General features: G+C 49.6%; 8 protein-coding genes across 8 annotated transcripts; 4 read left to right on the top strand and 4 right to left on the bottom strand.

Annotated features, from left to right (window-relative positions):
* Positions 1 to 39: 39 nt before the first annotated feature.
* F5B22DRAFT_621451 (Scd6-like Sm domain-containing protein) lies at positions 40 to 2,873 on the top strand. Its single transcript, XM_047975893.1, has 4 exons — positions 40 to 230; positions 299 to 334; positions 393 to 636; positions 856 to 2,873. The coding sequence occupies exons 1-4, from the start codon at positions 214 to 216 to the stop codon at positions 2,185 to 2,187; spliced, it is 1,629 nt and encodes a 542-aa protein (XP_047827242.1). The 5' UTR covers positions 40 to 213; the 3' UTR covers positions 2,188 to 2,873.
* Positions 2,874 to 2,963: 90 nt separating this feature from the next.
* F5B22DRAFT_424636 (carbon-nitrogen hydrolase) lies at positions 2,964 to 5,072 on the bottom strand. The gene is made up of 3 exons (XM_047971685.1): positions 4,373 to 5,072; positions 4,205 to 4,297; positions 2,964 to 3,952 (listed from the first exon to the last, which is right to left on the bottom strand). The coding sequence occupies exons 1-3, from the start codon at positions 4,382 to 4,384 to the stop codon at positions 3,044 to 3,046; spliced, it is 1,014 nt and encodes a 337-aa protein (XP_047827241.1). The 5' UTR covers positions 4,385 to 5,072; the 3' UTR covers positions 2,964 to 3,043.
* F5B22DRAFT_424635 (uncharacterized protein) lies at positions 5,073 to 8,069 on the bottom strand. The gene is made up of 3 exons (XM_047971684.1): positions 6,545 to 8,069; positions 5,668 to 6,489; positions 5,073 to 5,613 (listed from the first exon to the last, which is right to left on the bottom strand). The coding sequence occupies exons 1-2, from the start codon at positions 7,923 to 7,925 to the stop codon at positions 5,816 to 5,818; spliced, it is 2,055 nt and encodes a 684-aa protein (XP_047827240.1). The 5' UTR covers positions 7,926 to 8,069; the 3' UTR covers positions 5,073 to 5,613; positions 5,668 to 5,815.
* A 780-nt stretch (positions 8,070 to 8,849) lies between these two features.
* On the top strand, positions 8,850 to 12,461 carry F5B22DRAFT_621444 (cleavage and polyadenylation specificity factor subunit). Its single transcript, XM_047975892.1, has 5 exons — positions 8,850 to 9,423; positions 9,487 to 9,584; positions 9,884 to 11,015; positions 11,066 to 11,726; positions 11,779 to 12,461. Exons 1-5 carry the CDS (start codon positions 9,271 to 9,273, stop codon positions 12,252 to 12,254), a joined length of 2,520 nt encoding a protein of 839 aa, XP_047827239.1. The 5' UTR covers positions 8,850 to 9,270; the 3' UTR covers positions 12,255 to 12,461.
* A 1,457-nt stretch (positions 12,462 to 13,918) lies between these two features.
* F5B22DRAFT_650123 (uncharacterized protein) lies at positions 13,919 to 15,082 on the top strand (the record flags this gene model as incomplete). The annotated part of the gene is made up of 1 exon (XM_047979267.1): positions 13,919 to 15,082. One exon carries the CDS (start codon positions 13,919 to 13,921, stop codon positions 15,080 to 15,082), a length of 1,164 nt encoding a protein of 387 aa, XP_047827238.1.
* A 1,815-nt stretch (positions 15,083 to 16,897) lies between these two features.
* F5B22DRAFT_638814 (uncharacterized protein) lies at positions 16,898 to 19,374 on the bottom strand (the record flags this gene model as incomplete). Its single annotated transcript, XM_047977636.1, has 4 exons — positions 16,898 to 17,379; positions 17,450 to 18,338; positions 18,398 to 18,874; positions 18,952 to 19,374. 4 exons carry the CDS (start codon positions 19,372 to 19,374, stop codon positions 16,898 to 16,900), a joined length of 2,271 nt encoding a protein of 756 aa, XP_047827237.1.
* A 2,815-nt stretch (positions 19,375 to 22,189) lies between these two features.
* Positions 22,190 to 23,001, bottom strand: F5B22DRAFT_638813 (oligosaccharide biosynthesis protein Alg14 like-domain-containing protein; the record flags this gene model as incomplete). Its single annotated transcript, XM_047977635.1, has 2 exons — positions 22,190 to 22,899; positions 22,935 to 23,001. The coding sequence occupies 2 exons, from the start codon at positions 22,999 to 23,001 to the stop codon at positions 22,190 to 22,192; spliced, it is 777 nt and encodes a 258-aa protein (XP_047827236.1).
* Positions 23,002 to 24,622: 1,621 nt separating this feature from the next.
* Positions 24,623 to 27,493, top strand: F5B22DRAFT_621429 (uncharacterized protein). The gene is made up of 3 exons (XM_047975891.1): positions 24,623 to 24,925; positions 24,997 to 25,848; positions 25,899 to 27,493. The coding sequence occupies exons 1-3, from the start codon at positions 24,800 to 24,802 to the stop codon at positions 27,042 to 27,044; spliced, it is 2,124 nt and encodes a 707-aa protein (XP_047827235.1). The 5' UTR covers positions 24,623 to 24,799; the 3' UTR covers positions 27,045 to 27,493.
* The last annotated feature ends 194 nt before the right edge of the window (positions 27,494 to 27,687 follow it).

The raw sequence follows: 27,687 nt of genomic DNA, 5'->3' as shown, positions 1-27,687 counted from the left end.
TTGCTTTGGATATTTCAGCCTTCCTTCTCCGCCATCAGCTTTTCATCCCACACCACACATCTATCTATATTGCAGCGCATGCATCTCACGACTCTCACCGTCAATTGGTGCTTGCGCCCGCTTCAGCTTTTATAGTGAAGCTATCTATAATTTCTCACCGCATCCGTTTTCTGTATTCTGTTTCTTGCGCTTGAAGCGCACAATAAACTAGCCATGTCCGAATTCCTTGGGTATGTGTGTTGGCGCGTGTTGTAGCCGCTCCTCAGACCGAGGTTACTAATCTGTGTCCCGACATAAGCGCGAGGATATCTTTGATATCGAAGAGTGATATTCGGTAGGCGTCTTCGATCCACGCTACTCTGTTATACCCGCGTTAGCTAACTCCTTCCAAGCTATTCCGGTATTTTACACGAAATAAACAGTGAAGAGTCGACAGTCTCACTTGAAAACGTTAAGTCGTATGGCACCGAAGGACGGCGGGGAAACCCATCGGAAGAGGTGCCTGCTTCGGAGCAGATCTATGAGTACATCGTTTTTCGAGGTAGCGATGTAAAGGATCTTCGTATTGAGGAGGCTCCCAATGCGCCCAAAGAGACCCAACCTCCACCGGTCCCCAATGACCCTGCTATCGTTGGTGTAAGTTATCTCGAACTCTATGCATACCTAGCAAATGACGACCGTCAATCCTTTCATGATGAAACATTTCGGATGTAAACTCAAGTTTACTGAATTGCGCAAACAATACCGTGTTGATATTTCCGTTGCCTTCCTTCTGATCTACACTAGATTGACATGCCGTTCAAGTATTTTTACGTTTCTGCTATTTCAGCTGCTAACCACGAATTCAATTCATAGGCACGCACTCGTCCGGTTGGTGCTGCTCCCCCTGGTCCCCCCGGCCAAGGTCCAGGACCTGCTGGTTATCAACCCCCGTATCCGTCAAATTACTATCCTCCGCCTCCGGGTCAATGGGGACGCGGTGGGCCTGGGCCTGTCCCAGCACCAGGCCAAGGTTTCAATGGAATGACATATCCACCGCCGCCTGGGTGGTTTCCGCCTGGTCAAGGATTTCCTGGTGGCCCCGGCCCTTGGAATAACTTCGGGTACCCGCCTGGGCCCCAAGGGCCACCTGGCACGCCTGGCCAGGGCATGAGAACAACCCCACAACAAGACAATAAGCCTACACCTATCGGTGCTGGTGCCGACAAGCAGAAATCGGTTGGTGGTCCCGCGGTTGAGTTACCTACGGAATCTAAGACATTTGGACAGTCTTCTTCGCAGCCTGTCTCGAAAGATGCAGCGCCTACCCCTCCCGTTGAGTCGAAGCCTACTGCAGCAGAAGTGAAGGCTACCGCGGACTCTCTCTCGACGAACAAGGTCACAGCGAATAACACCGACCCCAAAAGTGTACCGACTGGCCCTAGGAGTAGTCGTATCACGCCTGCTGTACCTAACCCCGCAGCTATTCTATCTAGGTCCGGCCCTCAAGCAATTGCTGCTACTGCATCTGTTAAACCTGCAGTTGAACAATCTAACGCTCCCCCGAGTGCTGCAGCTTTGCGGGATGCTACTCAAGCTGCGAAAGCAGCAGTCGCTGTAGCTATGGCGAAGTTGGATAATCCCAATGCTACTACTGTTGGTAATACTTCGAACACAGCGAACAACGCTATAGATAACCTCACCACGAAAGTGAATGAGATGAGAGTCAACGCGCCGAGAGGTGGTTCGACAAGAGGGCGTGGTCGTGGGGGCCGAGGTGGCGCCCAGTCCAAAATTGAAGTTCCAGATGCCGACTTTGACTTTCAGACAGCTAACGCTAAGTTTAACAAACAAGAACTTGTAAAACAAGCGATCAGCGGCTCACCCGTGGGTGATGTTCCCAACGGTGATGGTCCTGAAACGCCAGAGCCCGAAGATGGCGCTTATAATAAAACCAAATCATTCTTTGACAATATTAGCAGTGAAGCTAAAGACCGAGCAGAGAATGGTGGCCAGAAACCGGGAGGGCGAGAATGGCGTGGAGAAGAGCAGCGCAAGAACATGGAAACTTTTGGCCAAGGAAGCGTCGATGGCGGCTATCGTGGTCCCTACCGCGGTCGGGGCCGGGGTCGAGGACGTGGTAACATGCGTGGCCGTGGTGGATCTCGAGGTCGGGGTGGCTTTAATCAACCAGCCCCCTTACAGTAATCCAACAACCGCCACCCAATTTCGGCCCGTACCAAGTCAAGTCAGTCAGAAATTCAGAATGTTGACGTCCCGGGCTTTCTCGATTTCTGTTTCTAGAGCCTAGGCTGCCGGAAATGCGTTATCCATTGGCTTACAATGCTTCATTGGAGAATAAGACGCATATCATAGTGTCTACCCACAATTCTCGACATCAGTGGGACTGGACTTGCCCTGGGAAAATTCTCCTTCCCGTAAAGTTGTGCAGCTGTAATAGTATGATCGTCGTACAGTTTCGTTTTTATTTTCATGGTCAGGAGTCGGTTCTCGAAGCGAGCGGGTTCTTAATCGCCAACACAGCGGCTCGAACGGTTGAGACAAAAGCTGGTGTAGTGGTTCATGGCTACGGCGTTAGGTATCGTCTCTTCTGGCATGATTTCGGGCACGATGTACGTGCATCTTGAACTGGCTAAGCACAGGCTGGTTCAATCGGAGTAACTATCTTATTGGTGACAGACAGATACACTGAAGGCGACGAATCCAAAGTGCATGAAACGGGCTGATGAGCGACGCAATTCATGTCTCGATGACGGCAAAAGATGAAAACACCAGTGGGCTTGGAATCATAGATACACAAATGCAATGGCTTGCAAACTCAGATGAAGGCCTACCTTCTAGCCATACGATAATACATGATATCTCAAGCCTATATAAAATTTCTTCTTGCACAGTGACATTTGTGAGATTACTATCCTTTCTGTCTAAAACATCTATATCTCGGGGTATATATCACTAAACCTCAATCAGTACCTATTCATCGGTGATTTTACTGTTTTTTTTTTGGTAAAGAAAGGTGTGAAAGGCAAGTTCAAACGGGTACTTACGTTCTCCGGATTAGCGGCATCTTGTCCCTGACACGCCCCCATTCCTCTAGATCAATGTCGACGACACCCAGCTCGCCGATGGCGCCATCCTCGACAGCATCCGCGCTATCTTCGCCATCCCAGTCTGGACGGACTCCCTTCATTTCTAGAACCACGCGACCCCACGGATCGACTACGGTGCTGTGGCCGTATGAGACGCGGGGCTTCTTCTTGCCGCCCTCGAGGGATGAGGAGGAGGAGGAGGAGGAGGAGGCATCGACGTTGTGCGCGCCGACCTGCGCCGCGGCTATGACGTAGCTCTGGGTCTCGATCGCGCGCGCGCGCAGCAGGACTTCCCAGTGCGCGCGGCCCGTCGGGACCGTGAAGGCCGAGGGGTAGAGGAGGATCTGGGCTGGACCATCACCGTCGCCCGCGCCTTTGCCTTTGTGGGATTGCGTGAGGTGCAGCGCTGGCTCCGGGAAGCGCAGGTCGAAGCAGATCAGACTGCCCAGACGGCCGATGGGCGACGGGATCGGCGCGATGAGATCTGCGCCGGCCTGCGTGCTGGCTGATTCGCGCAGGGTCGCGTAGTCGAAGAGGTGGAGCTTGTCGTAGGACCCTGCCGGGTGGATGGTCCCGTTGGGCGTGATGTAGATTGTGCGGTTGTAGAGCTTTGTTGTTGTGTCTGTTGTCTTCTCTTCGGATTGCTGTGTTGGTGGTGATGTGTTGAAGGGGTTGGTGGTGGACGTCGTTGATGGTTTCACTGTTACTGGCACGTGAATGCCGACGTGCACGGCGATGGAGTGCTGCGCTGCAGCTGCTTGAAGCCCTGTTACGAAGGGCGAGCTGGCGACGGGACGGGCCAGCGAGAGGGATTCCTGGGACGATGTCCCGATGTAGTCTGATGCTTCTGGTAGGAAGAGAATCTAGATAGTGCAGTGTCAGTTCTCTCCATCTTACTAGTATGGATATATCATGTGCTTGTCTTCACTTAGGGCGTCCGTGCTTGTAAAGCCAAACGCTCCATTACGAGTATCTAGCAAGCCCTCTCGGATGTGAAGATCTTCATTTCTCAGCCTTTGCCGTTTCAAAGCCTCTACTCAGAGCGCTGATAAAAAGCCAAGAATCCGTGGGTGAGAATTTCTCTACCATGAGGGAAACAAGATATTGCTCTATACCTTCGCGCCAGCGCTTGCAGCCTGGCCCACGAGCTTCACGCATTGGGCCAGGTTAGACGCCATTGAGTTGGACGAGCATATTTGCCCGATAGCCTGTGTGGTTGCGCAACCCGATACAATTAGTCTTTATAATCTCTTGAGAAATGATATGCATTTTTACAGACTTACAGCCCTAGCCATCTTGACTATATATTACAGTATTATCTTCTTGGAATGCCTCTTGCAGTAAGAAAAGATGCCGTCGGATGATGAATAATGAAGTGCTGACCCCTAAAGAAGGACCGCTGTATTCACTTTTATTAAGCAACTCTGCATCGAAATACTGACCGGCCGTGCTGTGGCTCTAGAATCGATATATGTATATGTGTGACGCGGTTGAATTAATGACCGGCACATAGCAGTAGTATGGTATCATCGGCCTGATCGGACCGGACCAAGTCGGGGCTCTCCAATCTCTAAGTTGACTCCACTTTAGACCGATATTCATTGCTAATATTGCCTCTTAGATGTACCATCTCAAATAGCTGGTTTGGGGTCATGATAATTCAATGAATCAAATCGTAATGCCGACGGTGTTTTCTTTTGTAATTTCACACTCGGCGCAGTTTCTCATGGTACGATACCTCCCCTAGACCAAACACTAGAAGAGTTCCGAAGCAACGGTAGGACGTCATACAATTCAGAGAGGGTTTAATGCAACTCTTCGGGTTGGAAGTGGCACGGCATACATTGGCGTAGAGTGGCTATTATCCAGTTTTAAGATATACTAGTTCGCCTCTTCGATATATTTGATTCCCGTTCAAGCTCAAAAAGATAATCATACATAGGCAGGTCAGGCATAGTTTCAACGACTATACCTCAGACTATAACAGTGGCCCCTTGCTTTCGCCCCAGATGGCGGAGATGATATGGAGTCGTGGCGAGCGTGTCTATAGTCCACGACTTATCTACGAATTCAATACATTCTTTCGACTAAGGCTTATGGAATATATTATACACGTTTGAATACCTTGAAAGGCTTCTGCTCACAAGATATAGAGTTCTTTGCGTATGCGCTTAAAGTGTCCTGCATATCTCACATATCTCACAGCATACACGCTCAAATTCAAGTTTGCGATTTTACTGATTATATTTCGGCTTCGACCATGTGTCTGCACATCTTCTAATTCTATGAAGACTAGTAAAGTAGCGCTGCAGTAACACAGGCTAGGTGAGCGACTTTGTCAAGTGCTCGTAGACTTAGCTTCATTCGAATGCCAGTTTGTAGATCATCGCTGTGAAAGTTCTGTGTTTTTTTAGACCACCGTGAGCGCTTGGCACGAATATGTGCTCTAATTCGTCGGCTCTTCCACGCCGAACAAAGCAAAGGAAAATCAACACGGAGAAGTCCAAAAAAAAACCTGACCTCCCTATGCCCAAAATGTCAACGCCTGGCTGGATGGGAAGAAATACTTATTCAATACATTTTAGCAAGATATGCAGGCAATATACTCGGGTTGAAGGGTTGATAGCTGTTCCATGGTTGGGATTAGCTGAAGAGCTAGCTGTCGAAATAGTCATACGGTATCTTCGTATCTGAGTTTCTTGACTAAAAGAAGGGAGCCTTTAGTGTTATGACTTGTCCGTGGCAACTTTATCTCCAGCATCCGATTTGTCAACCTTGTCATAAGCGAGCTGTAAGCTTCGCGGGTCCAAACCCCGGTCTTCGAGAACGATGATCCAATCCCGAAGCTGAATGTTTTTGCCCTTTTCTGAATCCTCACGGAGCTGCCCGAGATATGTAACGCCTGCTCTGGTGAGAGGACCACGTCCAGCTTTTGTAGCGGAACCTCCGGTCCCAGAAGAGGCTCCAGAAGTACCTTGAGGTCTTGGAGTGCTAGCTCCACTGCCAGCACCAGAATTCATCCAGGAATACTTCTTTTTCTTCCCGCCAGTGAACAGGCTGAGGGTTGCGTTTACTGTTGTACCACTGCTGCTTTCTGCCGCTTTTGCAGCAGCAGCCTTTTTGCCTTCTTTCTTGGACGAAGACTTGGCATCTCCCCCATCGGGGGCGATTGAACCTGGAGTACCAGGGGCGACGGACCCGCTTCTTGAACCTGCCTCCCCTCCATCCTTATCCTTCTCGGCTGATTTCTCCAGCCTCTTCTGCCGTTTCTTCAGACGGCCTTCTTCAGCGCTCTGCGACTTCTTTCCGATCTCGATCAAACTTTCAATGAAATAATTTGGCGTCGGTGCTTCGGAGACTGGTGTAGGGAGTCCGTTCGTATTGGTTTCATCAAATGGCCCTAATAAACGTGTTAGCTAAACTGAGCTCAGACATCCAATGTGACGCTTGCGTACGCTTGAGTACATTGGTGCGAGGGCTGACCGCACTCTCTGCGCCCGTTCGTGTGACTTCGGAAAGTGTACCATTCACTTTCGATGACGGAGGTCCCGCCGCGTCAGCCCATTCGGTAGGTATAGCACCATGTGAGCTCTTCTGGCGCGTTTCGGCGATTTTATGCGCATCACTGAGTAGGTCTCGGAGTCGCTCCTTCGTCCCTATCGAAAGAAGCGCTATCTGATCAACCAAGAATGATTCTTTGGGAATAAATGATCCCATCGTATTAACCATGGTACCTGAGCCCTTCGTGTCTGGCTGAAACACTATCTTCAACTCTGGTTTCGGAAACTCAGCAGGTTGAGAGAATTTTCCCATATATTGACTCTTTCCATCAGGCCTAAGGTCTACGTTGAGACCGAGTCCAAATTTTTGGGCTATGTCGTGCATTCGCCTATGGAGCACGCCAGGTTCCAACAAATGCTGGCGAATTTCCTGACTTCGCGTTAAAGCTAACCTGTGAGCCGCCTCGTTCCAAACATTGTCAGCCCGTAGGGCCGCGTATTCTTCTTGTGATTTGGCATCCGTGGGCTCCGCCGGCTGATTAGCAGGACCAGCTCCATAGAAAGAATCCCTCCCACCAGAAGGCAGGTGTGAGTACCCAGTTCTCGTCTCTAAGTTGTTCATATATTCCGCCTCCTCATCCAAGTCGATACCAGTGCCAAGTAACATATCATTCATCTCGTATACCTGGCCCTTAGAAGGGGCGGTTCGCGCAGGCTGTTTACTCATATCGTTTGCAGCTTGGAAGGAAGTGGATGGGTGGATGGATGGCGGTCCCATGTTGCCAGTTATTTGCATATTTGAGGTGTTCATTGGCGCAAGCTGAGCCTGGGAATATTGTGGTTGATTATGATTAGTAGTAGCCGCTGGAGTAAGGTGTGGTGACGGAGAAGGCTGGGGAGACTGAAATGACTGATGTATCGGTTGGACGGGAAGTTGCGAAGGTGCAGAAATGGGGCTTTGCGCCATCGAGGGCTGCTGCACCGGTGCCATTGACGTAAAGCGACCATTCGACTGATGCGAGGTGTTGTACTGGCCTTGAGGGGCCGGCGTAGCCACACCAGCGGTGGCTGCCATGTTCACCGGAAGGCCTGGTGATGGTAGACTGGTAGTTCCTGCCGGCGTTGCAGCCCCGGACGTTGGACTCGCAGCATAAGGTGTCGAGTTTCCATATGGTGAGTTCGGCTGTGAGTGTTGAGGAAGCGCGGGAGTAACCTTGGGCCGCTTGGAAGGAGGTAAGGAAAAGCCGCCGGCTGTTGCTGCATTGCTCGGGGACGGTGAAGATGCTTGAGGCGGCGAGAACTGCCTCTGGGCTAGGCTCGGCTGAGGATGCGACATGTCGACAGGCGATGATTGGAGATGGGATCAATGGCTGGCGTCGCGTTATACGACGATGCGGTAGATGAGATGTATCAGTGCGGCCAGGAGCGGGGACAGGCAGGAGAGTCCAGAGGGAGGACAAGAGCTGTCGAGCGTCGTGGAAGAGAGGGTCGGCACGAATCACCACAGCTGGACAGGCACAGGCTCACAGCCTGTCACGCTAGACTGAACAGCACCCATCCGACAGCGACGAAAAGGAGTGCCGCAGCAGCGTACGGGCCCGTCGACGGCGTCATGCAACAGCTGGTTATGAGCGTGTTCGCAATGGAGATGGTAGTGTAATCGGCAACGCGAAGAGTGGTTGGCGCGAAGGTGCGAGGGTGCGCGCGACAGATAGGGACGATGGTGGTCGGCGGGCGTTTGGATGCGTGAGGGAGCGCCTGGTTCTGCTTGCCGCTAAATGCATCGAGTTCAGAAAAGCTCCCCCGATTGGAAATCTTTGGTGTCGTACTGAGGAAGGTGCACGGACCTGGCCTAGGTACCTGCCACTACTTAGGTATAGATTAGGTACCTAGTCGAGGTAGTAGGTAGGTACCTAAGTAGTAGCAGGAGGTACCTGTCCGGTGGGAAACGCGCCTGAAAGAGCCTCTTGCGACGTGGCCCCCAGAGACCCCAGAGACCCCCAACTCTTACCTAGATGCCCCTACTAGGTACTGCAATCTGCACCTCCAACTGAAGTATACATAGGTACCCCAATATAGGTACAGTATTCTCAAGGCCAGAATAGGGCTTACTTAAGCAAGGACAGCCTAGTGAATATGTCTCCACTTCTACGATGAATCCCCAGTTTTTAAGACCCACAACCATGCAGTTCTTACCAGTTCTGAAGGCCCCATTCTCGGGACATTACATGTACGCGGTAGACACATGCAGATGTAGGTACTCTGGTACTTACCTACCCTAATATCGGGAGGAACTTTATGTGATAAACAGGAGTGTGATTGAATCGAGTCTTGCAAGTGGGCTGACGGCTGGCCTTCTCAAACGCGTCTGCTTAAAGGGCGGTTTCTCTAGGCACACCAGTCAGTCAGCCTTATCCAAACCAGCACCACTTTTCAAACAATTCTTGGATTTTCTCCCACCTCTCTAGTAACTGAGGTGCCAATTAATCACCCACCGGTTGCTCGAGAAGTAGCGTGTATGAAATGCGCCCGCTTCCCTGACGTCTTTTGCCAACGTTCCACGGCTCGAAGACGACCGTCCTAAATTGACCTGCGCCTCTTTCGTGTCTATTGCGATCTACCTCCGTTGACCGCCAGTGTTCAATCCTTGGTGGATGGGCTAGGAAGGAGAAGGGAACAATATGGCGTCTAAGCGCAAAGCATCGGCCATGGCCGTGACTGTTTCAGACGAACCCGTCGACCCATCCGACGAGCTGATGTTCCTATGCCTAGGTGGAGGAAACGAGGTCGGGCGATCCTGTCATATCATACAATATAAGGGCAAGACGGTCATGGTATGTTCTCACTTCTTGTGTTTAGGTGAGTACGAGACCCGGAGCTAATACGTGCACTTACAGCTGGATGCCGGTCAGCATCCCGCATATGACGGTCTAGCCTCGCTTCCTTTTTTTGATGACTTTGATTTAAGCACCGTAGATGTGCTCCTTATTAGCCAGTAAGTTTTTCAAGCGACTTTCCTCTATGTAGTTGTAAAGAGTCCTGGGCGCTATCGGTTGCAAACGAAGGAGAATGCCTAGTCCATTGGCGCCTGAAAGGGGATCATGTGCTTGTGATCAAGGTTTCTGTATGGCTGTCTTAAGCATCTCCGTCATGTATCCCGTATTCAACTATCAATACAAACACTATATCTATCCATCTTTCAACCGATAGTAGCCCAGCTGTGAAGACAATGTTCCAATTCCCATAGTCTCTATAGCGCAGCGACTCTGAATTTTATGCTAACGAGGCTACAAGTTTTCACATTGACCATGCTGCTTCTCTACCTTATGTTTTGGCCAAAACCAACTTCAGAGGCAGGGTCTTCATGACCCATCCCACCAAGGCCATCTACAAATGGCTGATCCAAGACAGCATAAGAGTCGGCAACACTTCGTCCCATTCAACTTCACAACCGGTGTACACCGAGCAGGATCACGTCAACAGTTTTCCCCAGATCGAGGCTATTGACTATCACACCACTCATACGATTTCATCCATCCGCATCACCCCTTACCCTGCTGGCCACGTATTGGGTGCCGCCATGTTTTTGATTGAGATTGCTGGCCTCAATATTCTATTCACGGGCGACTATTCTCGAGAGCAAGATCGACATCTAATCTCTGCCGAAGTGCCTCGTGGGGTCAAGGTCGACGTGCTCATCACCGAGTCAACATATGGCGTGTCGACACACGTCCCTCGCCTCGAGAGAGAACAAGCCCTCATGAAATCAGTCACAAACATTCTCAACCGAGGAGGCCGCGTGCTTATGCCGGTATTCGCCCTCGGCCGAGCACAAGAGTTGATGTTGATTCTCGACGAATATTGGGGTAAGCATGCAGAATTCCAGAGATTCCCCATCTACTATGCTAGTAACCTCGCCCGAAAGTGTATGGTGGTATATCAGACGTATGTTGGTGCCATGAATGATAATATCAAACGTTTGTTCCGAGAACGCATGGCCGAAGCAGAAGCTGCCGGAGAAGGAGGAGGCAAAGGAGGTCCCTGGGATTTCAACTATGTCCGATCACTGAAGAGTCTAGATAGATTCGATGATGTTGGTGGCTGTGTCATGCTAGCCAGTCCGGGCATGCTGCAGAGCGGTGTTAGTCGGGAACTCTTAGAGAGGTGGGCGCCCAGCGACAAGAATGGTGTGATCATCACTGGTTATAGCGTCGAAGGCACTATGGCAAAGCACATTGTCCAAGAGCCAGACCAGATTCAAGCTGTTATGTCTCGCAATACTAATGCCATAAGGAGGGCCCCAGGTGGGGAGAGCGAGAAAGTTATGATACCTCGGAGGTGTAGCGTTGCAGAATACTCATTCGCCGCCCATGTGGACGGCCAGGAGAATAGAGAGTTCATTGAAGAGATTGCCGCACCTGTTGTCGTAAGTCCATCTCACGAGCAATATCCATGCTAGAGCTAACTGAATTCAAGATTCTAGTCCACGGAGAACAGCATAACATGATGCGACTGAAGTCCAAGCTACTGTCGCTCAATTCTAATAAGGCCGAAAAGGATAAGACTAAAGTCTACAGTCCCCGAAATTGCGAGGAACTTCGAATCCCATTCAAGACAGACAAAGTCGCCAAAGTTGTAGGCAAGCTTGCGGCCATTCCTCCTCCCGGGCAGCTTACCGCTCCCGACAGCGCTGAAGCCGAACTTATAGCGGGTGTCATCGTCCAGAACGACTTCAAGATGTCGTTAATGGACCCCGAGGATTTGCGAGAGTATGCAGGTCTTACCACGTCCACAATTGCGTGTCGACAGAGACTAAGGCTCAGCGCCGCGGGCATCGACCTCATCAAATGGGCATTGGAGAGCACCTTCGGCACCATTGAAGAACTTCCTGAGACCAAATTGAAGCAGCCAAGTGATAACAGCGACTTGACGAATGGCAAGGATGAAATGGCAGATGCAGACGAAGAGGTAGCTCATGTGGTGGCCGCCTACCTGGTCATGGGTTGCGTAACGGTCAGATATCGCAGCAATGGCGAAGTAGAATTGGAATGGGAGGGCAATATGCTGAACGACGGCATAGCGGACGCTGTTATGGCAGTTTTGTTGTCAAGCGAGAGCAGCCCCGCCGCAGTCAAGAGTAGGTTGTTCTGTGGGTTTCAATATGGTTTCTTTGCTAATCAAACTATCAGGATCCGCCAGCAAGCATTCTCACAGTCATTCACACGGTGACGAGCTCCCTTCGCGCAACCCTCATGCAAGCTTGACGCCCCAAGAGAGACTAGAGCGGTTGTTCCTCTTTCTAGAGGCCCAGTTTGGCGCAGACGCCGTGACACCATTGGCGACGCCAAAATTACCGCCTCTGGTGAGGGACAAGAAGCCCAAGAGACCAGACGGAGACGACAATGCAGACTCAGATGCATCTATGGAATTATCGGACGACGAAGAGGAGGAAGAACGGCTCCTTGAATTGCGACAAAAGACGGAGCTCGAACGACTACATAAAATCGGCATCCCAGTGCCAGGCATCATCATCAAGGTGGATAAAATGGTAGCTACAGTCTGGCTGGAAGATCTCGAAGTTGAGTGCAGCCAAAAGGTATTAGCGGATAGAGTTAAGGCGATTGTTGAGCGGGCAGTTGAAGTTACAGCTCCGCTCTGGGCTTAGTAACGATGGGATGAATTGCGATAATCATGTAAGATATTACGATATTCTAGGAGCGCCTAGTTTTGCGCTTTACGACATCCTACTGCTATGGGCACGGCTGTCCAGCCAGGAGTCTCATACCGAGCCTCAATATCAGACTTAGTAACATAAGTAGCATACGCAAATCTTATAGATATGTAACTATGTAAGCAGCAGCCAACTGTAATGAGTCTTGATGGCCTGCCTAATCGGCCCTTAACTTTGTCCCTTTCGCCCCTCTCGCCTCTCTCGCCTCTCTCGCCTTTCATTCAACATGGATGAGCGATAGAAGTCATCGTAGTGTATGATCAGTCAGGCAAGGCAGTGCCCCAGTCAGAATTGCCGTAAGGCTAAACGTGTTCTAGAAGCAGCCTTCCCAGCAGCCTCGTGATGCTATGTATGTTCCCAAGGGAGTGGGTATGAACTTTCATAAACAGGGGTCTTGAGCCTCGTGCTCTGCTCGTGGCTCGGGGTCCTTGCGTTGCGCCTCAACCCCCCCTGTGCCGACCCGTGCTTCACTCCATTCTGCGATGCAGGTCTCGCTCAATAGTGCACGGGTGTTGGGGGCGCAATCTCGAAATGCGATCATGGTAGCATGGATTTCGGGGCATTGGGATAGTGACAGTTTGGGTGTGGGGAAGAAGGGTCGGCTAGCAGGATTTGGAGCTCTGTAACTGGCCCCCAAGCGGTTGTCCCTGCAGAAGCCAGTGGCCAGTGTGTGGGCTATGCTGGGCCCGGGCTACAGAGGGTTACTCTAAAACGCGGGCAGTGTATGCCTCCGGGGCTGTGGAGGCACTGCCCCATGTCGTGCATTGAATGGCATTGAATGACATGGAATCACACTCGGCCTCTGCTCGGCCATGAGGTTGGCGAGGTTGGTCAGCCTCTTCATTCTTCTTTAGCTATGAATCTTTTAAAGCACCGAGTCAGGACGACCCTTAGATCTCCCCATATATTATTCTATGGTTGATGATTCCACACACACGGGAACGAGGCATAACGAAAGGCATTCATCGTCCCAATACCCGGTGGTCGGGTGATCGGTAGGTTCGTTCAACCTTAGGTGATGGATGATATGCCCGTCATGTCTCATGTGTACACTCCTTTGCTCCGCGCCGTCTGGCCGTATATAATAGGAGGAACGAGCGCCTCGGCCAACTGTCCTGGCTCAATGTAAGGGGTACGGGCAAGCCAACAATAACAACAACATCAAATCAGTAATCAGTTGACCACTCCTCGACCAGTAAAGGACACTTCCCTATCGCACAAACATTCTCCTGCCTTACATTCAGTTAATACTTAATTCGCCCATTAATAGCCAGCAAATCCCGGTTCCCTTATCTGGGCGATCCGCATTCTAGAGATACCGTTAGACTTCTGCAAACAAAGAGTCTTACCAAAGAAACAGAACGGACGCAGCCTCCTGTGGTCCAACCCGGGTACTTGCCTTAGCTCCTGTTTCCCAATCATTTCCAAGTTTTCCCGCAGAAACTCTAAACGAGTCGGAGATACATCCCTTTCTTCCAAGTTTTAAAAACAAACCACGCGTACAACCCTTTCTGAAAGAGTGCCGTCCACACCTTCAATCAACATCACAAAATCTGAGCTATATTGACGACATTAGAGCTCCATTGCTCACTTCCAAGATGCCCAAATCAACAGATCAGTCGTGGAATCCTTTTGAGTCCAATGATGACAAACGCTCCTCCTTCTCACTCACTGGCAGTTTGAAGTCTGTCAGAAGAGCAGTCAGCGGCAGAGGTAGAAAATCGGATAAAGATGCGGACAATGATAGAGAAGTCGAGGCTCTTGAAGGGCAATTAGCTTCCTCAAGCATCGACCCACCGCCCGCCTATACCGAGACAGTAACTGAGAGCTCTGACCAAGGTGCATCCAGTGCGTCAGTGCAGCAAGCACCGCCGCGTACGCAGAGCATCTACAGTCGGCTGCGCGGCCCGAACCGCACCCCATCCGCGAAAGCCGATAAGTTCAGATTCCTATCCGAGTTCGACACCGTCTTCCTCATCGACGACTCCAGCTCGATGACATGGAACGACAAGGGTAACATAAGACTAAGGTCCGGCGAACTGACTAGATGGGAGCAAACGAGGAACGTCATCCAACAGATCGTGCCTATCTGCATGCGGTACGACCAGGACGGTGTTGATATCTACTTTCTCAATGATCCTTACCATATGCACTTTGACGATCCCCACGAGGATGAACCCGGCTGGAGTAGGGACCCTGACAGGGCAGAAGGGAAAGCTAGCTATGCCTACATCGGTGTCAGCGACGCCAACAACGTCAAGAAAGTCTTCGATAGCAGAGAGCCCATGTTAAACACACCTACCGGCAAACGCCTAGGCGAGATCATGGACACATACGTTACCTGCTACCAGGCGCGCATGGCGAAAGGCCAGAACCCTCCCAAGCCCCTGAACATCATCGTCATCACGGACGGAGAAGCCAGCGACAAGGCCGTCCTCAGAGAAAACCTGATCAAGCAAGCCGAGAGACTCGACGCCGTCTGCGCACCGTACCACCAGCTAGGCGTGCAGTTCTTCCAGGTCGGCAAGGACGAGCATGCCGCGCACTACCTGCGCGAGCTCGACGACGGCCTAGGCAAGTATCGCAGAGGAAAGGAGCTCCGCGACATTGTAGACTGCGTCACTCACGACCAACTATCTGGCGAGAGCGGCGGTAGTTCCCAGCTCACGGCCGACGTCATCTTGAAAGTTGTTCTCGGGGCGGTTAACAGACACCTCGACAACCAGAAGATTCGCGAAGGCCTTCTGGTCGCCCGCTCTTAGCTATCTAGATGATCAGATATACGCCTGGGATGGAAAAAAAAGCGACAGTGCTTACCCACTGCAAGATAGATACACTGGTGCTACCAGTCCGGATAATTGTATTATTACATGGACAGGACAGCACAGGGAACGACGGAAAATAACTAACAGGTCGCAAGGCAGATAGGCGTCGACGGTTTCTTATTCTTTGCTACACTTTTTTTTTTTTTTTTTTTCACAGCCCCGTTCAAGAGGCGAGGTATCGCTTCTTCGGGCTTCTCGACTTCTCGGAAGACGCGGCGTATCGCTGCAGACTTGAGGTTCAAGCTACACATAGACTAGACTGAGTAGAGGTCACGGCTCTCAACGGCCAGGTAGATAAAATAAATAAGAGAAATAGGTGAAAATCATTCTACGTCTCTTTGGTATTTACAGTGTCTTGTGCGTATCTAACTTGGGTGCACAGAATACAGCTCCCTCTTGTACGTAGCTCAGTTGCGTCATACCTTAAGGAGGCAATCTGTGCACATTTTCTAGCAATGTGGGCGAAACCCCCGGTTAGCATGTAATAGAAGAGGAATCTCGGTACCACTCGCAGCGCGGGCAAACCATGTTGTAATCTTCCTCAACCACACCTATGTAGTTACGATGTTTAGCATACAATCACGATTGTCACAGCATAGTATGGAATTTGAAGGATGGGGCAACTTTAGGTCTGATATTGAGGTGAGGCTGTGCTATTCTAAACCAGGCGTCAAATCCTACCTACCTATCTCCCTCTGCCAAACCTCATCCTCAAGAAACACGTTAGTTGGTATATGCAAATTTCCCTGCGCGACACGAAGTCGAAGGCTTTTCTACCACCAAACAGAAATCCAGAGATTGAATATTCGTCACTTTGAGTTTCACCCTGGGCTGGCCCTTGGCCTAAGCTAGGAGGGCATAGTAATAGCTTGGGAGGAATAAGATAAGTAGGAGGAGAGGTGTGCTAAGTTTTCAAGGCTAGTAAACGAGTATTTACTAAAACCCTCGACCTCTCACCAAAACCCGTTCGTTGCATTTGCGGTCTGATTTTTCTGCATATTATGAGTCGAATAAGGAAAGGAAAGGTAATGAGAGCAATAGTTGATTAAACCGACGGGCGGTTACTATCGCAACCAAAATTCCGGCAAAGAGTTGTCCGATAGGTCACAAGCCTTGTGAGAGGACATTGTACTCTGCAAAGCGATCGAGACGAGATGTCTCCATTCGTAATAGACGCGATATGCGAAGAAATGGAAAGCATCGGGAGTAACTCTTGCGATCGATAGAGACCACTGTGGTCTCTGAACGGTACTAGCGAAACCGAAATAGCCAGGCGAATGAAACATGCAGCGATCGCGGGCGTAGGAGCACTTTCTCCACGGACTGCGTGCACATTGACGGCGAGCGCTTTCTCATTTCGACGAGCTTTCAAGCATAGATCGCCTCTCCCATAGAGCAAAGGGTTTTTTCTTTTTCTTTTTTCTTTTTTCCGAGTTTTCTGGATTTACTAGTGTTTTTGGTGCATATTTGCTGTTGATCAAAGAGGTCATCACTACCCTGTAGTATCGACCAATTGATCCGCGTATGCCTAGGACCAGCAAAATAGGTCGAGTGTAAATATAGCAGCCATTTGCGCACAGCCCAGAATCCAGAGCTGGGTAGGCCTCAACCTTTCGATAACTGGTTTGGGCATGTGAGTAGGTAAAAGAAAAGAGAGTGATGAAAGAATTAAGGAGACGAAGTAGAGCCGGATAATCCTCAAACAAAGGATGGTAAGGTCCAATTCGCATCCCGAACCCGAAGCGATTGCATTTATTTCATCACCAAGACTTGAGCCTTGTGAATGGCGAAACACTGCATGCGAGCAGCATCACGATCGTCGCGAAGAGTCATAGTAGGCGTAACTACAAGGGAGACGCGACACTGCGAGGCGACAAGCTCTTCGGAACTGGCAGCCATGTGGTGACCATTCAATGCTTCCATGGTACCGGGTGAAAACTTGTTGGCACACTCCGGAAAGACGTAGTGAAGCGTCTTGCCGCTACTCCATACCTTGATACTGATGTCCCAACAAGCGGCGGCCATGATGCGTAGGGACTTCTGGGCAACCTCGACCGAAATTCCCTGGGCACGACAGGGGTCAAGAAGCGCGCTCATAATATTAGCGTGACGTTCCACGGTCCGTCTGCGAAATTCAGAGACCTCCTTGGACATAGCGATGGCCTTGATTAACTTTGCGTGGTCTTCAATAACGCGCTGGCGGTTGCGGTTGTAAGTAGGACGATCTCGATTATCTGTGCAAGCGCTTGGTGTCAGTAAAATGGAAAAGCGTGCGACAATGATCGGTTTGGTGAGGAGACATACCAGCGATGTTGGCGAGCTGGCCCTGTAGAGCTCTAAGATGAGCGTCCATCTGATCGGAAAAGCCGAGGAACACCTGAGGTGTCAATAGCTTCTTGAGTAGATAATCGACACAAGTACGCTGGAGAAGGTAGGGGACGAAAACCCTGGTGCTCAAAAGATAGGTTAGGTGACTTGATGCGTGCTCGGGGTCCTTATAGACCTGCTGCATCAGATAATGCCACGTATAGGACTCTTGTTCCTTAAGCTTGTTGAATGGCACGTTGGGTGGGCTATTCATATGGCAGTTGGCCACATAGCCCTTGCAGAGGTCATAGAGATGCGCCATCGCTCGCTGGACGTCGACTACTTCCCATTCCTCTTTCTCACGCGGAATGAACTTGTCGCCCGGTAGACGAGAATTCTCTTCAACCGTGGGATACTCACCGAACACGACGCCGAACGGTGTGCGGATGAAAGTTGGTGCACCGCCGTGTGCGGGTGGTCCCACGTATGGCGTTAACGACTTGGACTGGTTGCCGTGGCCGTTGTAGAGAATAACTTCACCTGAATTGCCAGACGACGAATCATCCTGTCGTTCAGTGCTACTGTTGGAAGAAGACTTTGCAGCATTATTGATCAACGTCTCAATGCTTGCTGTAGCTGGTGCCCAGGCTGGTGCTTGAGGATTAGGGACGAAACTGTCTTTCTTGGGCGGACCGACCAACTTATGTAGGTCATTCAGAAGCAAAGAAGTTTCATAAGCTGACAGTTTGTTTCTAGGCTTCGGGCTGTTAGAGTCATAGGTGCTTTGCACATTGTTTACGGAAGCAGGCTGGGTTGGTGTAGAAAAAGCGCCACCAAGAGAAATGTGAGAGTTAGAACGCAATGCTTTAACCTCACTCTCAAGGTCCTACGATATATCAAGTTAGTGATATGTACGCTTGTTTAGATTGTACCTGTTCAACATACAGTCATCGCTTTGAAATGCTTCTCATCTTGTTCCTTGTAATTCTCAATAACCTTATCGTGGTGAGCATGAAAGCGCACTGCATCCGACGTAAGTGTATCCAATTGCTTCTGGACAGCGACTAGCTGCTTCTGTAGGTCTTTGATGTGGTCCTTCATCAGGTTCTCACGCTCAGAGCTGTGGTTGAGTTGGGGCATCAAAGTTCTGTTGATGGCCTCCACCTCCTCTAGTGACTTTCGTAGCTCTTCAGCTTCATGCATGGCGCGCTTGTAGCGCTCGTGCTCATCTTCTTTGCCCCGATTTGCCTCATCGCGTTGCTTTCGCAACTGAACAGTAATGGTGCTAAACCCTTGAGATATCTCTTGGAGCAGATGTGTAAGTTGGGTTTGGGTTTGGCTTGACAAGCCTGGTGAAATGTTGACGTATTGAGTAGCAGTCATGATAGACGCAAAGACCTGCTGGCAAGAATATACTCCCGGCTAGTCTCAGTTAGTATCGCGCTGCTCTTTAGAAATAGTACAATCATCCAGCTCAGTGCCATAGACCCTAATCTTACCTCATCAGCAAGTAGATTTCCATTGTTGAAAGGAGTTCCGCCCATACCAGGTCGGAATCTAGGAACGGAGCTGCCTTGACCCCCAGGTGCTGCAGTCGACGACCGGTACCTGCCAGCCGACTGGGCGTTTCCAAAACGACTAAATCCATTGTTCGCCCTGCTAGGAGTAGGCTGCGGAAAGGCAACGTGGTGAGAATAAGCATTCGGATGAATCGATTGAGGGACACCAGGTGTCTCGGCGAAAGGATCCTTCAAGCTTCCAAAATTTTCAGAGGCACGAACAAGCGCCTTCTCCTCGTCAGATGGCGACTCAAGTTTGGCTTCCTCATGACGCCGGAGGGGCGGTGCAATGGGCGTGGTCATGGAGGGGTATAGAGGTGCTCCTCCATCAGAGTCGTCACTGCTATCTGTGTCAGCAGGCATGATGAAAGCTAATATAGTAAAGATGAATGAATAACGCGTCCAGGTCTAGTAAAGTCGGTAGATATGGATAACGAATGATTATACTAGAATCAGCCGTAGAGAAACTTTCATCCGTCCCAAGTTAATGATGTCGATGCGAGTGTAGTACACTCGATTAAATATGAACGTCGAGTTGAGAGGATGGACAATAAGATAGGGTACCAATACTGTAAAGTAGTTCGTGACGAGCAACTGATATTACGTGTGACCCAAGCAGAAGCTATAAGAAAAGGGGGAGAGATAGGTTGATATGAGAGGGTAGAGTTGGGATTGAGTGGGCGACTTGTGTAGAGAGTCAACCATGCATCGGTGGCACTGCAAGAGCCTTGGACTTGTCGAAACCACGGGAATATATATATGTACAACCCCAAAGTGAAGGCCACGGGTCAACGCGAGGAAGGCTTCTAGTGATGTATATATGAAATGTAATGGCTCCAGTGATAAATATAGACAAGAACAATGGGAGGGAGGGCATCCAATAGGAACCGAGTGTGAGCGTGCAGAAACTCCGAGACCAAGACAAGGCTAAATTTAGATGTTGTGTTGGATAAAGTGGACGAAGGCGGATGCGCGAGGTGGGGACATGGGATGAAGGTTCGGAGGTGAATGAAAAAGACCTGTGTTGTGGACATGAGGGAATGAGGTTAACAAGATGGGAAGGGCTGCCAAAGCTGCGTGGTCAACGTGTTTTTTAAGTTAGGCAAGGCAGGTGCAAGTTGTCCCGGGTCTTGCCTGGGACATCGCGTGTAGTGAATGATGTTGCCGCTCAGATACAGGCAAAGAAGTACCGGTACTTCCTGAAGCATGCATCAGGTGGCTCTGGTGTTTGGATGAGTGATATAGTCTTATGACCGACTATGAGACTTATCGACAATCGTAAAAAGCTGCCCTGCCAGCAGAGCTCTTCGGCTGGTGCCGCGATAGAAGGAGGCGCTTGTCTTCCAAGTTGTCGGCCGTGGTTGGCAACGGCTGAACTAACCAGTCGCGAAGTGAGGCATAAGACATCTTGACCACAAAGTACAGTGTGCACCTTCGGCCTCGATATAGCCTAGTAAATCAAAGCGACGTCTTGCCTTCCCTAGATAGACCTGGACGCGGTAAGAGAATGTCTGACTTACGAACTCATGTCTTGCTCCCTCGCAATGGGGGCGGTCTCTCTCGGCAGTGACATCCCCTATGTCTCGCTGACTTGGTGTTGAGTTGTTCTACATTTTCTGGTTAGAATTGAAGGCCATAGCCGTAGACAATGATTTCTCCTCGATAGTGCAGAACTGGGTATCTCTGGGATATTGTATATATGGGATCATGATATTCTCGAAACATACAGAGCTGTATGAGAAATGATATGATGGGTAGGCAGGATATATAGACAGCCCACAGTAGCAATGTTGATATGAGTGGGCCTAGGGCAACTCCCGGGTAGGCTCGCTCCAAAAGGGTGCAGGACAGCCAGACTAGAAGAGAAGAGAGTCGTGATGTGACAAAGCAGCACTCGAAACACACGAGAGCAGCATAGAGATGAGAGCTATAAAGCAGAGGTGAAATAAGAAGTGGACTTCAAAGGCAAGAAGCCTAGTAGTGTTCAATGTGCCACCCGTGATGATGCCTCTGGTGATGGTGTTGGGAGGTTCCAAGTGGGTGCAGAATGAATCTCAAGGATACCTAGTGATAATGAAAGAAGAGGGGAATCCACTTACTTTAGACTGAACAAGTATTCTTGACAAGATGTCTGCTGATATTGGCGAAGGTGCAAAGTAGAAGAAAGAAGAATGAAGAATGAAGATGGAGGAGGGAAGTTTTGAGAAAATGAGGAGAAGGGTTGTGGGAGAGAGAAGAAGAAAAACTCTGCCACTAACCACAAGGAATAGAATACTACTTGGATGAAAAGCAAACCTTTTGTGGGCAATATACGGGCCCAAAGGCATGGGACTGCTCTTGTTGGTCCGAGTGAGAGCCATTGGAGAGTGAATAATATACTGTACTAGATGAAGGACGTCAGGGCGACGACACGATCCTAATGCTACTGAATGCTCTTTCCTCCTCTCTGCCCACTCTTCTGATAGACTGCCAACATGAAGTCAGCCCCTAGTGTTTCGAATGTAGGTCGAATCTTGTCACATATCTCAGTCAGATTCAACCTGGCATCATAAACATATACACATGATATATGCAAATTAGATCAAGATATGTCCAGGGATGAAGGAGAAAGAGCCATCCACATAGGCTTCTGCTTGAAAATGCTCTGACTCTATATATTATTAGAGCTAGTATGCTCCCCAAACGAGATAATACAGAGTATTCTGTGTTTAAGTTTGAATGGACACGGGTCGTGATGAGTCTGAGTGATACTAATATATGAATCTTCGTTAACATCTCTGCAATTTAGTTACAAAATCTTTCTAAGGATAATTAAGGCGTGTGTACCATGCAGCTTTAAAAGTAGGGAGAGAAATGAGTGCTAATTTCCAACTTCGACAATACGCAGAGCAGTCAAAGCGAGTAAAGTCCCAAGGTATTGGCATCATATCACATAAAAGGGCGAGTAATATAGAAAGGTTAAGAGATTGATTTTGTAATACATGGCGCATACTTCATGGATTAGCCTGGAAGGAACACTGTTGCCATCTTTGTGACTCCTTTGTGCTACTAATACATACTATGCAAGAACACCAAAGAAAATCCACTAGAATGACTATTCAGTCTGCCTGAATGGTCTTGATATTCCCATGAGATCCTGCTCTCCCCGCCTACCGCTATTGCTCGGAGTCTTCCGTACCTAATCGTCAATGGGGACTTGTGGCTGCTGAGGCATGACTAAAAGGTTCTCTGCGAGTATGTTATTTGAATCGGTCAAGTAACGGGACTGCACGATGAATTTATCGGCAAGTTTCAAAGATCGAATCAGCTTGCCAGTTAAGCTCAAAGACTTAACCCGCGCCCAGCTCTCCACGTATAACGTCCGCATATGGTTAACAGGTGCAATGCGAACGAATCGAAGCGCTCGGGCAACAAGAAGGAAGAGGAACCCAGTTCCAGGGCCGTTAGTTATGATGACTCCAGGATATCGCAGTGTAGGAATAGGTCGCTGTCGAGGCGATGTAGAGAGAATCCCAATGATGTCAAGAAGGCTCAGAATCGCAGTAAAGGGGGTAGTGAACCAGCTTTGGTGAACGTAGCGGGCACGCCCGAAGCGCACAATATCGAAAGTTCCGCTATCCAGATTGTGACGCGTGAAACGGTCAAGCAGACGTTGTTCGAATGCGAGGATTTTATCGTAGCTCTTCTCGTCGTCTTTCCCGATAGCCCATCGACGATGAGATGATTTCTCAGGGCGAATACTTCGTTCAACCATCTGGACCATCTCAGCTGTATGACCGCCTGATCCACATATAATCAGAACATAATGTGTGGCTGGTCCCTGTACTGCTCCTCTACCTGTTCTATAGATGAAGTAGCCAGCGATGAGTAACCATGCGAGTATGGCGACTAGAACGGTGACCTTGTCGATATTAGATTTGTACATGAATCCGATGATGATGATCGCAATGGCGAGGGCAACTCCGATAATGGCGACAAGAAATATGCCATTTGTGAAAAGATCAAGAACAAAGCTGCCAGTTGCGGTTCGCATGGCCTGGTTGCGACTGGTGTTCATATGGAGGAGACTCTCTTTGTGTGGCAGGTTTTCATGGTGAGCAGACGGATATTGATGGTCTGTGGATGGACGAGAGAGTCGAGGGACACTGGGAGGCATAGGAGGAATATTGTGGGAGGTACGATGTGGAGAGTGGGTGTCTTGAGAAGACTCTGTATACTGTGTGCCACGCTCCATTGCTAATGAGAAGAATTCGTTAAAATCCGAATGAACAGCACGGATATCATACCCCTAGATGGTGCCTCTAATACCAGCAGGTAGATCGTACCTATACACAGGAGTTGGTGGCGTCTTAAGTTGCGATACCATGTGATACCATGATATCTGATGTAGACGAAGTAATTCACTACTGCTTTAGCTCAACACTCGACTGCTATGTAATGAGGCCTCGGGCGTTGAAACTTCGTTCGCTGAGCAGAAGGAGGAACCAAGATGAATACCGCCACCATCCACTGACGCACAGATTCGTTTGGCCAAGTGGCTTGGTTATTGGCTGGTCACCCTTGATAGTCTCTCACAAAACCATGAGAAGGAAATGACCCTCAGTATCCGCGCCACCAAAGAAAGAAGCCAGTTCTAGATATATGGAATCAAATATCGTGTTATAACGCAACAACTTGAAGTGAGGCCAACGGCATTGACACTACCTACTTGTCACTATCAAGTCAGAAATATGGCCAAGCTGACCGTGACATGGGACTAGCAATCAAGGATAACCAGCAGCGACTTGTTCCATATTATCTAAAGCCTGGTCAAAGATGGTCAGCCATATGCTGTTAACTGATAACATATTGTACGAAGGTAGAGGTGCTTGTGATTAATCCAAGGAGGGCATGTTGCAAAAGTACAGGGAGAATATAATCTTAATGATCTATCTCTACTCTAAGTGTTATAATCTATGGGTCAGAAATAAAAGACTTTCCAGGAATCAGAATGGTTCAAAAGTGAGCCATACATGCTCTTGATCGAATAGAATATAAGGGGATTTGGCAACGATTAGACCCGGATGTCGCATACGGGATATGATATATACAATTCACTCACCCTTGGTATCACTGAATTGAGTAGCTTCTTCATAAGGGTCGGAAAGGGCTTTGATGCGAGTCAAGGTCCTTTACAGACGTTTTGGTTATCTGGAATGTGTAGAAGGACTCTGTAAGACTGATTGAAGCTATTGCTGTCTGGCCTCATCCAGTGATGGCCCCGCTAATGTAAAGACTTACACGTCCTAGGTACGGTTAATGCATGTACCATAGATCTCAGTAGCTCTCATGTCCCTGGGACAAATAAGTCTTGTACCAGTACTAATATTTCCAGCAGATAGAAAGGTAATGGTAGGTACCGTGGGGGCTTGCATGCAGGGTCTGTACTCCTTAGACACCCAAGAGCAAAGTACTGGCCAGGGAAGTCCCATTGACCTATCAATTGGCTGCTCTAGCTGCAGCCTTCCAAGCAGCAAGCTAGGTACAGGGCAGAGTACAGGGAACATAAACAAAACTTGGCGCTACCTACCCCTGCCAGTCGCCGTACTCAGCAAATCGGGCCTCACCACCTGGCAGAACCTGCTCTCCGATGCTAGGCTCGTCGGCCGCGTTCTGACAATATCGGAACGAATCCGCTTGCTTGACTTTGTTTCCTTTAGCTGGCTGCCATTTCGTATTTCTCACATAAATTGAGCTGGGACCCCGGAGAGCCTAGAGCCTACTCTTTACATGTACCAATCCAGCCAACATGGGGACTCTTCGGTCCAGGGCTTTTCTGCGATGTTTTTATTGCGGACGGAGATCAAACATTCGCTTTGAATCTCAGAAGTCATTCCACTGTCTCAACTGTGATGCGACCAACTGGTTAGACCAGGTAGAACAATCCCTACGCCTCTCTGTATCTGTTGTGCCATTATGCGCGAGTTCAACTGACCATTAATGTAGAATGGTGATATCACAGATCCGCCTGCAGCAGCCGAAAGCCTCGGGCGCAACAATGTTCAGTTTGCGACGCCGCGATCATCAGTCCCTCGCCCACCGTCGAATCCCACAGCCGCAGGCGTAGAGGCTGATCCCATTTTCTGCGCAACTTGCCTTCGAAATCAACAGATGTTGAACTCTTCGCTTGCGCAATTCGAGTGGCCTGATGACTCTACAGCTGCTGAACATAGTGCAAGGGAGCGCAAGTATTGGGCGCTCAGGAAGGATCTTGAAAAACGGTACCCCCAGGTTTGCGAGAACTGCTTACCCAGAGTCAACCAAAAACTTCATCAAGCGAGTTACACAGCGCAGACAGATCATCTTAGGCGCATGATAAATCGCACACGATCGCAGCGGACCACCCCAAAGAAGCGAGGTGTATTGGATGCTATCGATTTCTTGGGCAAGTCAACCTGGCATGCTGGCTTTGCACTTCAGGCTGCATGGCATCTGATAATGTTTTTCCTCCACCTCACTGAGCCATACGCTTCTACGCCACAGGACGATCACTGGGTACCTGTGACTTTAGGGACGTTTCATCGGATGATTGCCTCAGTGCTACCATACTCAGATCGGCTTATGTGGTGGGCAATAAGTCTCGGGATGTGCTCATTTCCGTGGAACCCACGTTTCAAACAGAGCATACGAGGCTTCACTTCCCATATCCTTGGCTTTAGACAATGGTATTCGTACCAATTGCTAGCCCTGTTCGTGCGACTCGTCGCGTTCTCTATTGCGCAGTACAGCAAGACCCAAAGGCTACCCTCGTCAGCTCAACTCGGCGCTCAAGTTATCATACCTTTAGTCATGATTCTAGTAAGTCATTGAAGCGCCGAGAAGTGTCTTTAGTTGCTAATAGGGCTTAGGTTTACTCAGCGGCTAAGAAATCCATTCACACGGACACCTCACCCCTCTTTCGCCAACCAGCAAAGCTTGCTGCTGGCTTGCACGTAGCATCCCATGAGCAGTCTACGGCAAATGAGCCTGATGACCTCGGCACTATTCTCGATGAAATATCACATACCACTAGTCCGCCGCAAGCCCCGACGATGGCAATTTCGCCGCAGCAGTCATTAGCAGCTGGCCTGAGGGGGAATAGGAGCCCACCGATGCTCACCTCTCACCTGACTAATGGGAGCATCCAACACCCCCAGCAGGAGGTCCATTATGACGATGAAATGGACTGGTCCCCGTCCGCTTCTCAACATCGCGCATTCAGCTCTTATAATCCTTACAAGATTAAGAATACCAACCCGAGGTTCAGCGATGTACCGACTGAACCAAAACCAGGGCCTATATGGTATAAAGTCCCACCAGCTCCTACCAATCCAGCTCAGAGATTGCGAAACCCACCTATGCGCCCCATCATCCGGGAGAGTCCGAAAGAGAAAGAAAATTTCTTCCAGTCGACAGGACGACAGCTTGACTTTGGGGGCAGATCTCTTGGAAGCTCTTCCGAGCTGCACATCGCGCCACCCAGATTTCACGCTCCTCAGACCCAGGATGATCCACGGGACGGTTTATCGAACATGTTTGCGAATTCATTTAGCATCAGCCCGAGCCCGAGCCCAGAAGGAAAGAGGAAGCGAAATACAGGGAAGAGTGGCACATTAGATTTCGCCGCTCAAAGCGATGCTACAGTTCCGAACCGCACCTTGACTCGCGTTATTGAATTGGCAGCCCTCCTTGCTGCGTTATGTCTATGGATCTACGCGCTAGGCAACGAGGAACAGTATGGACAAAGTATCGCTCTGGTGTCCGTTTGTACCTGTCTTTATATTTCGATACGACTTGCAGCAGACTTAGGGATTGACCAGCAAATCCTCGGGCGCACGCGGCCATCAGCTCTCGTATCGTTATTTCCCCGGGTTGCACTAGCTCAGACTATAGTTGTTATTCTCTTCATGTGGCATATATGGTCAGGTATTTCAACAAGTGTCTCGTCAGGGGTGTATGGCAACACTCTGTTTGGAGCTATTATCCTGCATCACATGGTACACATCTTCACATAAACCCCCCTTTTTTGTGTTAAACCACTTTGAAGAATAGCATGCCATTCTTGGACAGGTAGAATGACGAGGCTACCAAATGGGTTCCTGTATGGACCTATACTATGTTGCGGGGCACGGGCTTTGGCTTAATTTTCTTGCATGGTGTTGCATGGCATGGAGTTATGAGATTTGCATTGGACTATGGGGCTGGATCGCATGATACCCGGCAGGGCTTGAAGCAACTGCGTTAGAGACCGCCTTGGTTAGAGTATTGTATATATCAAGTCATTATAGGCGGCCATGTCAGGAGGTTGATACTCTAAGTAGACACAATGATCGACTGTGCGTTGTCCAGTATATCAAAGAGATTTCTCATTGGAGTCAAGTACCACAAATGTCCACCTGTGTCATTCATCACATTGAAACGGACTATGTGGGCTGGTTATTGGCAGCCTGTTTCTCGGGATCCCGGGATCCCGGTCGTCTTGAGCATTACCCGAGCAGCGGAAGGTACATCTAGATACCCAGGCTCCGAGGGGACCCGGGTATTCGATTCAGGGGCTACACGCACGTGCGGACACCACTAGGAAGGTAGAAACTTCATATAGACAAGGTCCCCCATCTGTGCATGTACACATTAGGTACCGAAGTAGGTGTGTAGTTG

The sequence above is a fragment of the Xylaria bambusicola genome (genome assembly GCF_022495145.1).
Source record: "Xylaria bambusicola strain CBS 139988 unplaced genomic scaffold F5B22scaffold_50, whole genome shotgun sequence".
Classification (NCBI taxonomy): Eukaryota; Fungi; Ascomycota; class Sordariomycetes; order Xylariales; family Xylariaceae; genus Xylaria; species Xylaria bambusicola.
Note: the sequence above shows the minus strand (reverse complement) of the source record. Positions and strands in the feature narration are given on the sequence as shown.